We start from the raw sequence: 11,567 nt of genomic DNA, 5'->3' as shown, positions 1-11,567 counted from the left end.
ACGTGGCCGCCGGGGTTAACCGGCGCAACATGGAACCACGGCTGCCCACACAAACCGGTCGGTCGGACTCGGACGGGGGTGGTAAAAACCAAATCGGAGACGAAGCAGAACAGAAGAAGAAGACGCCAGAAGCGAGGACTCCAACCGCCCAACGCCATGCCGCCGCTCCACGGCTCCAGCCTCCGCATCCTCCTCGCCGGCGCCGCCGTCGCGCACCTCTCGTCCTCCCCCGTCGCGCGCGCCTCCCCGTGCGCGCCCCCCGCGCCGCTGCGGCTCCGCGCCTTCGCCTCCTACAGCGCCTCGGAGCCTCCGCCTCCGCCCCCGCCCTCGCCTTCGCCCTTGCCCTCGCGGGTCCTCGCCTCTGCCGGTGCCGCCTGCGACTGCGAGCAGGGCGCGAAGCCCGCGATCTGCACCGCTGACGAGCTGCACTACGCGCCCGTGCCCGGCTCGGACTGGCGGATCGCGCTCTGGAGGTACCGCCCGCCGCCTGAGGTGCGTGCTTGCTTGCTCCTGCGGGTAGAGTGGTGGACGCGGCTTCGTTAGGGTTGCTTTTGTTTCGTTTCGTACTTCCTGTTCATTTGGTTCGTGCAGGCGCCCAAGAGGAACCACCCGCTGATGCTGCTGTCCGGAGTGGCTACCAATGCGGTGGGATTCGACCTGTCACCTGGGGTGAGTTCATCTATATGACGCTTCAGTTGCTGAAGAAATTCATATGATGTTCGATTCATTTCTGTAAATTGCTTTTGGCATGGTTCAGGCTTTTATAGTGCAAACTGGAAGTAATAAGTGCATTTCGGTTAGAAGAAAATTTTATAATGTTTGTTGCAAATGCAAACTGAAAACTATCTGTTAGCTTTGACTCATATCACGGGGAGTAGCTTAGGTTAGAGTGACATTAAAATGTCACAGCTCCCTGTTAAAATTCCAGAGAGGAAAATTTAAGAACATATCATGCAGTAAACTGAATGCTATGAACAAACCAACACAAAATTTATTCTTCTAAAGAAGTCTGTATCATATCTATTGGCATATTTATTGTTTTACTCGTATTGCCACTTCAGTAAAATATCTGGTGGGATATAGCAATCAGCAGACCTTACACTGTCGGAATTTCAGAATGTTCACATGTTGTAATGAAATTTGGCGTGAACAAAAAATAGTGTCTAATTGCATTGCTGATGGTTATGACTTCATAGTTGCTAATATAAATTTTGGTAGCACATGCACAGCAGCATGTGTCAACTTGCATAACTAATGGAACTGGAGTTAGGGCAGCTAGACAGTAATGAAGTGCGTTATCTTGCAAAATATCTTCATACTTCCAATTTTCTCCTATGTGTTCCAGCGATTGTTTACCGATGTTGTTGACTTCTTGTACAAGATTTAAAAAGGAGAATGTGTAAAACTTGTGAAGTTTGCAGTTAAAATAATAATTTCCGCTCTTGTAGGGTCAAATGGAAGATGTAGTTGCCGCTGGGCTTGTATCACTTGAATCAAACTATTTTAAAAAATTATTCCTGCCCTTTTTTTTTTGTTGTATTCCTTTGGAAAGCTTAGTTCATGGATTGTTCCCTGTCTTGTCTTATATTATATGATAATATGTGGGGTTGACTCAATAAAGAAAGAGTTATACATCGACCCACTGTCTTCCTCGTTACTGTTGTTCATGTTCACCATAGATTTCCATTGATACGTATCCATTGATTTCAGGCTTCCTTTGCCCGTCATATGTCTATGCAAGGGTTTGATACATGGATTGTTGAGGTGCGTGGTGCAGGCCTCAGCACACGTGGATCAGAATTAGCTGCGGCTAGCACCAAGTCTGACTTGTCCCCTAATTCAGGTGTGGATGAAATTTCGACAAAGAAAGTAAATGTTGTTCCTCCTGCTAAGGACATGTCAACTAATGAACCTCAAAGTGTTCAAGTGCCAGTACTAACAGACAAGAATATGGTAGAAACAAACACATCGGAAGAACCACAGCTGGTGACCAAGTTAACAAATGCTTTGGCACGATTGAGTGCAACATTTTCTGGTTATGTAAATGATAGCCGACTGAGAAATATCGCTGACAGTTTTTTTGATCGAGTGACAGAACTTCACCCTGATGACTCATTAACTACTAGTATCGAGGAGGTTGCGGATAAAATACTAGGGTTGATGGAATTTCCACAGACGTCAGCTATATATGATCAAATTAGCCAATTAAGCCAGCGCCTAGTGAAGATTCTTGGGGAAGGTCAACAAAATGTTTCCCCTCGGTTATTTGGCTGGCAAGAACGCCTCTCTGCAACCATAGAAGATCTCCAGAAGCAGTTGGAGCTGATTATTAGCTATGATTGGGACTTTGACCATTACCTGGAGGAAGATGTACCTGCAGCGGTGTGTAGACATACCCTTTACTGTTAAGAGATATTGAAGGTGCATTGGATGCCTTTGTAAGAACTAAGAAGTATGATGATTTTTTGTTTGTGCAGATAGATTATATAAAACAGCAGAGTGTAACCACGGATGGAAAATTACTTGCTATTGGTCATTCTATGGGTGGAATCTTGCTGTATGCGATGATTTCAAAGTGTGGTATGTTTCATCAACCTGTGTTTGTTTGTGTTTCCGTTAATCTTTCCTAGTGCTTGGCAAACAATATTTTCATTTAGCAATGGAATATTTCACATCTTCAACTAGAAGTGAGGCTAGGAAAGCTGAAGTATAACATACCAACATCTCACTACCATTGGTAACTGGAATTATTTGCACAGGCATCAATGGTGGCTTTTAAATTTTATTTGATTGTTTGACATGGGTCTCTGTAGCCTCTTAGTTATTATTCTTTGTATCAGGCCATTAAGTAGTAAACCAGAGACAAAGTACTAAGTCAGGCAATACACTCCACCACGATATTAAGAAACTACGGCACCCTGTCTTGTCTGCTGTATCCAGGCGTCTTGTTCCTGCTAGTGTTTCCTTTAAGTAGAGCTTGCTGGATATTTGGTGAAATTGAATAGACTGCCATCGGGCATGGGTATTAAGCTTGTCTGTCTGATCATGTATAAGTTTAGCTCCAGAACACAGTTTGTTTGTTGTTATCCATCAAGCAAACATTGGAACGGATTCTCCTTCCCTATCTGTGGAATTTGTTTCCTTCTGCTCTCTGTGTATCATCAAATGCCTATCACTGTCAGTTATATCCGTCAAGCATTGGAACGGATTCTCCTTCCTATCTGTGGAATTTGTTTCCTTCTGCTCTCTTTGTGTCATCAAATGCACCATACTTCTTGTTAGTGAAGTATTCATGTCGTAGTCTATGAATAAGCATCTTCTCTCTTTGTGATGGGTGACCGGAACATCACTACATCAAGATATCTCTTATTGCATTCCAGGTACTCATTGTGCATCTGAGCATTGCTCAAATCCTGGCTAGGTTTGAGATATGTGCAACCAAACTTGTGGACCGCATGTAGGGTCGCTGAGTCCATGGCGGCACACCATCGGCAGTACCAAACAAAGCCCATGACAACCTTTGAATTGCCCTCTTACTTAGCTCATATTAGGTTTGGAATGCACAAAGTTCCAGGATTTTCTAAAACTTGAGCACCTTCCAACTGTCAGATTTGAAAAGGTCCGTTGTAGCAGTTTTCACACCTCGTCTCCTTGAAAGCTAATCTCTATCACTTTCAGTTATATGTTTTAGTTTCTTCTCTATTGCTACCCTGTAAGGCTGTAACATTGACTCCTTCTCAAGTTTTGGATAGTGTCTAGATACATCCAAAGTTAGACAAGTCTAAGATATCCTTCATTGGACGGAGGGAGTAGTATATATCTTCCATTACAGACACCCGTGTGATTTGTAGCATTGTGTTCTTGTAATTTGTTCTGCAAAGTTTGCTTTTGTATCAGATGATTGGATATTATTACCAAGACATGCTTTACTAACTCCTCCTTTTCCTGCTTCACAAGCATTCGAAGGGGCTGATCCAGAGCTGGCAGCAATTGTCACACTGGCCTCATCAGTTGACTACACAACATCCAACTCCTCGCTCAAGTTGCTAGTGCCTCTTGTAAGTTGACCATCAAGCAGGTTGACATATTTAATACATACTCCCTCCATTCCAATAAGTAAAGGCTTATAGATTTAGTCAAAAGTCAACATCCTCTAAGTTTGACCAATGTTATAGACAAAAGCATTAACACTTACGATACCAAATCAATATTAGTAGATTCACCGTAAAGTACATTTTCATAATATGTTTGTTTCATGTTGTAGATGTTTATATTTTCTTTTTATTTGGTCAAACTTTGTAAGAATTGACCTTTGACTAAATTTATAAGCCTTATTCATTGGATCGGAGGTAGTAGACAGGAACCTAATCTTTGTCATTGTTTATTAGGCAGATCCAGCAGAGATGTTGCGTGTTCCTGCTATCCCACTGGGAACGTTACTATCAAGCACTTATCCTATATCGTCTCGGGCACCATACATTTTGTCACTGCTGCGGTCTCAAATTTCAGCCAAGGACATGATGGACCCTGAACTACTTTCGAAGCTCATCTTGAATAACTTCTGTAAGTCAAGACCTATATTGTCTTCTACTCTTCTCTATAGAAGGCGTCGACTTACAGTAGGTACAAGTATAATATGAACCTGTGATATGGTCAGATAAGACAAGAAGTCACATAATTTATACGCATGAACTCAGGATTGGTATCTAGCAATGCCTGCATGAAGCCAGTCTGTTATCTCTTAAAAAGTTTCATCTAGTGGAAGGTGATAGATTTAACGTGTTAGATGTTATCCATACAATGTTTTGTGTGTATGGTGCTATTCTTCAATTTAAAGTTCATGTTACCATTTGCAGGTGTCTGAAATCTATTTTCTTAGAGAACATGCAAACCCTTTGCATATATTTTCATTGAGAGAGAGGTCAATTTGATTATTACTCTTTGTAGGATTATGCAGTTGTGCACTAAACTAGTAAGATGTGACTTATTCTAAGATCAATTTCGTAAAGATAAGTTCATCTGCAGACTTTAAGCAAGGTTTACCAAACTGACAAACTCCACAGGAATATTGACCATGATAGTTCGTCTTTGTATAATGCGTTTTACTGTGAAAGCTATCAACATTTCTTGTGACAACTTGATGATGCAATGTTCAGGCACTGTACCAGCAAAAGTGTTATTACAGCTGACGACTGCTTTCCGTGATGGTGGGCTGCGAAACAGGGCTGGTACCTTTTTCTTCAAAGAGCATTTGCGGAAAATCAAAGTTCCTGTGCTTGCCCTTGCTGGAGACGAGGATTTGATTTGCCCCCCAGAAGCTGTTTACGGTATGGCAATGTCTTTTTTAATGTGTCGCTTTGCAACGTTCAAGAACCCAGAATGTCAATATCGTAGTCATTGCATCTTATTGTTTAACTGGGGCTGAGCTCAAGCTAGGATGCCTAGGGTCACCAAGGCTCCATGATGTGCTCAGAACGTACTACTTGGCACCACTTCACATTTTTGCTATCTGGGTTATCCCAGCAAGTGGGTGGTGGTCACAATGGACGTGGACTCTTATCTGCCATGTCCTAAGATTGGTACCAGTCCTAAGACAGGTGAATTTACAAGGTTGGGGCACTGCTTTAGGAGAGAGGGTTGGCTGGCCCTGGCCGTGGCGCCAGGGATCAGAGTGAGAGAAGGATGGGGATGGGGATTAGATCTTTGCTTAGCTTATTCTCATTCATGAATTCCGAGTGTTTGTAAACAGAGGGCTACATGTAGCTCGGCCTCCGTTTGAAGTTTCCCCTATCCTATCTTCCTATTTAAGCTTACTAACTAAATAAATCACCATACCATTCTCATATTGTAAAAAAATAACTAGTCTCCTGAATAGTGATTCCTGGGAACGAATCCTAGCTTTGGTCATGTGCATCTGGGCCTTACCTAATGCCTATGACACTATCATTGTTTGATTGTGAGTTACTTCTGAATTTCGTTTGGGAATCTACTACTTGTAGTATTAAGTGACGTTTCGTCGTATTTGCAGAAACCGTGAAGCTAATTCCTCAGCATTTGGTCACCTATAAAGTTTTTGGCAAACCTGAAGGACCTCACTATGCTCATTATGACCTGGTTGGAGGACGGAAGGTACGTGCACATAACTGGTATTTAAGGGATGAAGCTCAGTCTCTGATTCTTACAGTGCTCTCTGCTATCGTGCAGGCCCTCCATGAAGTGTACCCTTGTATAATAGAGTTCCTCTCTCAACACGACGAAGTGTCTTCTTAAACTCTTACTATCCATTATACATCAGAACTGTACCACACCGTTGCAGGATGATCGTCCTATATTGGAATCGGATGATACTGTTTTATCACAAAATGGCAATGGTAACAGACGTGTATTTTTCTGTCTCATTTCCACAGGCCAAGCTTCTAGTTTAGTTCCTCACAACAGTTGATCATCAGTGTAGTGTGTCACACTGTCACCTGTAAATGCTCTGTACATTACCAAATGGAGGAATTGAAGAGAATTCACTAATTTTGCTCTTCGTGTCTACCCTGGTACCGATAATTGCAAAGTATGCTGCCGATGATCATCTTTGTACCGGTGAGAGCACTTACAAGACGAACCGTGGCTGCGCAGTGGGTGTCTGTCTTGCCGGGTAGACGGTACTAGTAGGATTGATGGATTGCTCCTTCAACTTATGTTTGTGGGGTCTTTGATCAAAAGAACAACACAGTCTTCTTTGCGCTTAATGCTACCCCTCGATATGACTGAGTGCTCCTTTAATTCATAGGATAGGAAAATTGTAGTAATAAGAAAAACATAGGATTAGTGTGTCATGCTTAGTTGAATGAATTCTGTAGGAATGTGAGTTCTTTGGTTGTGTCGATCTCATGTTTTTTCCTATAAGATTTCTATAGGGTATGTTCCTATAAATCAAACAACTAGTGTAGGAAAAAATCTCATATAATTTAAATTCACATCCTATACAATTCCTATGAATCGAAGGAGCCAAGGAGCCTGAGTATGGCTGGGATCGAGTGGCAAATCTTTCCAGGGCTTCCACTTTAGTGGTATTATTTAGTTTTCCACTTTAGTGGTATAATTTAATTTGCACAAGACGCTTATCCTTTTTTCCTCTAAGCAATATATTGTCAATATATTAGCATTGTATAATATTGTCTTGTCGTAAGTTCGAATTCACACTCACCTAGCTCGTTGGTAGTCACAATTCATGCAATATGGATCTTTAAAAAAAATTACTTGTAGATAGCCCAAAAGCTTAAACCAACTTCATTTCCAGTCAAACCCCAGACAGGAAGGTGTATCGACTGAACAAAAAACAACTGATTTACTCCTGCAAAACCTTTTTGCATCACCCATGTCAAAGGAGTGAAACCACATATTTGATAAGAGCTGGCCCTCGATATAGCATTTCTCTGGAAATGCAAAAGAATGGATGTTGTGTTTATACAATAATGCATGTGACGGACTGTACAAGACACAACAAGCATACTTCTCAGCTTCCAACCAGGTACACAATAGGCGTATCCTGGAGTTGTTCAAGTCTTGCTGACAGCAGTCTTGCAAACCGGGCAAACGTTCTTCTGAGAAAGCCATTGCTTGATGCAGTAGACATGGTAGCTGTGGCCACAATGCAGCCTCCCCATCTCGTCATTTGCTTCAAACTCCTCCTGAAACGCACACCAGAACAGAAATGGTTTAAACACCAGACGCAGGATATGAATGCTGGGAACTACAGAGGGAAGAGGTTAAGAGCATACTTGACAAATACTGCACTTCTTTTCTACTTCCGTTGGAAACCGGAATGAGGAATCAAAGGCTGGGTGCTTGACCTTCCTAAGGTTGCGAATTATCTCGTCCTCACGTAGCCCTGTGTTGACGTGACCGATTCTTTCTCCAAGCTCAAGCAACTCCTGTTGAACAAAATCGGTTAATGGTGATGGAGATGCCAAGCGCTGATACACAGGAGCAGGACTGCACGGGAGGGAGGATACACAGACCTCATAACTCATGTTATCAACATCGAGGCGCCAATCCTGGTACCGATCATACATACTCATTCCCCCCAACAACACTCTTGTTTGAAACATCATGATCTGCGATAAAAAACAGTTGAATCAAGTTCTGAAACTTGCACTCCCTGTTTGTAATGTCATTACATAGGAATCATTACGCCTCCATGCATTATGCTAGATTGTTTTCGATTACAATGTCCACCTAAAGTACCAAGTATGAAAGGATGAAGCATCATTTGTAAAAATGATATGGTCTGCACAAGTTGGCACTTTCAGCCCCGCAATTGACACGTATATTATTTCATATGTTTATTGGTAAAGACCATATACTTTTCTATGATTCTGAACAAGCAGATATCGTCCTTTATAATTGCTAGGAGCATGTGTGGATCCAATTTTCAGTTCGGTAGCTTGAGCCTTAAATAGATAACCATACTTGAGAAAACAGGAGTAAACAAGGTGGGAAAAGAAAGTGATAGAATGCGAAGAAACAGGAGTAAACTTTAATTCTTGTCTCTTTGGGCAGAATAGCTTCAGCCAGAAAATGTCACCTGAGGATGTTACGTTACCGCACCTCCTATGTATCTCTCTGATAGATGCCCATAGGCTCAAGCCGGTAATGAAATATACTCCCTCCGACTCATAATAAGTATCAGGGTTTTAGTTCTAATTTAAAACCCCAACACTTATCATGGATCAGGCGGAGTACCCTTTTGTCTAAAAAGAATAGCTGATCATAGGGAGGAAAAAAAGGAAGTTGGTCGTGGTTCTTCATGTGACCAAATTATGAAACTAGGACCATCAGCTAGGTGAACAGGGAATGAGCACAGCTCCAGATCTGATTATGACTGAAGCAACAGGGAAATCATAAAGGGGCCCCGCTAAGCACCAAACGACCAGTTGAGTCAATCAGGCAGAAGAGCTGCGCACCATCGGAGACCGGGCGCTGAAAGCCATCATTCACGCACCAGAATGCCCATCCCTACCTACTGTACGATCCGCTTGAACTGTATGCCAAAAGGAGAACGAATAGTCGCATTATTGCTTGTCATGCTCAGGTGTTCCATTCCACCACACCTCTTCCCCCGCTCCGAAATGGCATGGTTTGAACACCGTTTGACCCCGCATCTCATCATCGGCATGGCCGCTCGGGTTCAGGACCGATTGATCCACTTTGGAATTATCGCAGGGCAAACTGCATGGAAGATGTTGGTGAAAGGTCTCTTTCCAATCCATTGGGCCCGAGCCATCCCTTCCTCTCCTGGATCATCCGGAGGAGGCACTTAACTATCGGTTAGTTAACCTCCGGGAAGGCCCGGACCTCACGTCACGTATGGTGCACGAAAGAAGCGAGTCAACCACTTCCAGCGGCCACGCCCGCCCAGGAAGAGCACAAACGTTGTCAGATCACGCCATGGATTAAACTAGTGTCGGACGCACGGGAATCTCATGGCGACGTAATCGCGCACCAACCGGATTCGCCATTGGACGCACGCAGAGGGAGGGAAGGCATATGATGCGGGGTGAAGTGAAGCTAACGCGATGCGATAAACTAATGCAGTGTGTTTACTGTTTACTGCTAACTGTAGTACTGGAGTAGTGTACCGTACCTCTTCTTCGAGGCCCCCGGGAGCAGGGCGGTACCCGCGCATCCGGCGGAGGCGGGCGGAGGGGAGCAGGTCGGCGCCGAAGAAGGGCCCGTCGAGGTGCGGCAGCGGCAACGGCGGCGGCGGCGACTCCATGAAGGACGAGGATATCTGCTCCTGCATGCTCGCCCGCCGAGACAGGCACGGCCTCTGCAATCAACGATGGATGTGAGAAACGTAGCGTCATCAGCTCAAAGCTCGTCGTCTGCCAGTTTGGTGGCAGAAAGATTCCAGCCGCATACGGGGGCAAGGAGCATTCAGTATGGCCCGAAGAGATAGCATCGAACGTGTATAGTGGAGCACTGTTTCAGATGCTTAAATAGCAAGATGTAATTATGAGTGTGCGAACATTGCATTGAAGAACGCTCCTAATTGGTGGTTGTCAGGACTAAGTAATGGCATAGAACAATTTGTAAAGAGCGCAAATGTGAAAATGGGGGAATTTCAGAGGAAAACAGATAGCAGAAAATCTGAATATTTCGAGAAAATAACACGGTTTCTTTCCAACAAGAGACAAAAAGAGTTCAAAAAGCGCAAATACGGCCCGCGCATAAGTAAAAAAAAAATTAAAAAAAAAACATATGAACAGAAACTGAAATTAACCACCCACTATGAACAAGCAACCCATCGAAATGGACAAGCGGCCAACACGAAACAGATCCAAGCAAGCCAGAAAAGAAGCAAGCGAGCGACGCACCTCTCTGTGCGGCGGCCGCTCGGCCTCGCCGCCGCGGGCCCTGCCGAGCATCTGGTGCCGCGCGACCACGCAGTCCACGGAGGAGGCCTCCGCGGCGAAGGGTATCCCGGGGGCGCACCACACGTCGGCGCCGATCCCTCCGGCCACGAGCCCCCCTCCGCCTCCGCCGCCCCTCTCCTTTCTCTTGTCCTTCCCTTTCCGCCGCCGGCCGTGCCAGTCGGCGGAGGACCGCACGGCGGCCGCGGCCGCGGAGCCCGGGCCCGGCGCGTACGCCTGCGAGGCGGCGGCCGACGCGCAGCCCAGCCCGCGCAGCAGCGCCGCGGACGCGAACCCCTTCCGGCGCAGCAGCCCGTGCTCCGGCGCGGGTGGCGGAGGCAGCAGCGGCGGGGAGGGCGAGGCGTCCCCGCGGGGCAGCAGCAGGCGCCGGATCCCCCGCCGGCGCTCCGCCGTGGGCGAGCCGCCGCGGCGGTCACCGGCCATGCCTGGAGAGAGACAGGTGGGGGCAGCAATGGCACGGGGCAGCAGCGCCTGTGAGCGACGGGCAGAGCAGGACTGCAGGAGGATGCGTCTGCCTGCGTGTGTGCTTGCGGTTTCGTGATTGTTTGTTGTGTAGTGTGTGGAAGAGTAGTACTGGAGAAGTGGAGGGTGGCGAGGAGCGGTGGTAAATTCTTTTGTCCTGGATTCGGTGCGGCCCTGGATTTAAGGGGACGGATGTTCTTGACTCCCCTCGCTCGCTGGTTTGGTGAGTTCCGAGCACCAAACACGGTCAAATAAAACGCCTACACATGGGTCTAGGGCTGCTTAAACAAATGTAGCATCAAGCATGTTTCCTTGCCACGAAATGCTGTGGATGGTGCGAAACGTCTCGCTGAAAAAAAGTGTCATAGAGAGTCCCACATGCAGATATAGTACGATGAAGGGGGAAAAAAACGCGGTGCCATCCATCTAGCAATAGGGTAATTCTATCGTCATTAGCAACTTAAATTTTTTAATTCTTGGTGTAGACATGCGAACGTACAGTGTTTTATCAGGGCCGTGCACGACGTGCTATTCCAGACGTATGGTCACATTTAGGATTTATAGAGGACCTCTGTACCCCTCCGTTTTTTACATGTAAGTCCACCATTCAAAATATGTTTTGCATCTATATATAAGGCCACTAACAGCTGACGAAAAATTATTACTACTACTTTTAAT

At 45.3% G+C, this 11,567-nt stretch overlaps 2 protein-coding genes across 3 annotated transcripts; one reads left to right on the top strand and one right to left on the bottom strand.

Annotated features, from left to right (window-relative positions):
• Positions 1 to 363: 363 nt before the first annotated feature.
• On the top strand, positions 364 to 6,522 carry LOC124661148 (the record flags this gene model as incomplete). 2 transcript variants are annotated; one of them, XM_047199006.1, is given in 10 exon segments in its annotated part: positions 364 to 492; positions 592 to 669; positions 1,711 to 1,843; positions 2,096 to 2,382; positions 2,478 to 2,580; positions 3,958 to 4,058; positions 4,389 to 4,563; positions 5,157 to 5,327; positions 6,029 to 6,129; positions 6,205 to 6,522. In XM_047199006.1, coding segments are annotated over 10 exon segments (1,344 nt in total), but the record flags the coding sequence as incomplete, so codon positions are not given.
• An 855-nt stretch (positions 6,523 to 7,377) lies between these two features.
• Positions 7,378 to 10,850, bottom strand: LOC124663205 (E3 ubiquitin-protein ligase RNF38-like). The gene is made up of 5 exons (XM_047200930.1): positions 10,371 to 10,850; positions 9,638 to 9,823; positions 8,013 to 8,108; positions 7,773 to 7,925; positions 7,378 to 7,682 (listed from the first exon to the last, which is right to left on the bottom strand). Exons 1-5 carry the CDS (start codon positions 10,848 to 10,850, stop codon positions 7,551 to 7,553), a joined length of 1,047 nt encoding a protein of 348 aa, XP_047056886.1. The 3' UTR covers positions 7,378 to 7,550.
• Between the last annotated feature and the right edge of the window lie 717 nt (positions 10,851 to 11,567).

The sequence above is a fragment of the Lolium rigidum genome, chromosome 6 (genome assembly GCF_022539505.1).
Source record: "Lolium rigidum isolate FL_2022 chromosome 6, APGP_CSIRO_Lrig_0.1, whole genome shotgun sequence".
NCBI lineage: Eukaryota > Viridiplantae > Streptophyta > Magnoliopsida > Poales > Poaceae > Lolium > Lolium rigidum.
This window is presented reverse-complemented; position numbering and strand designations above follow the sequence as displayed.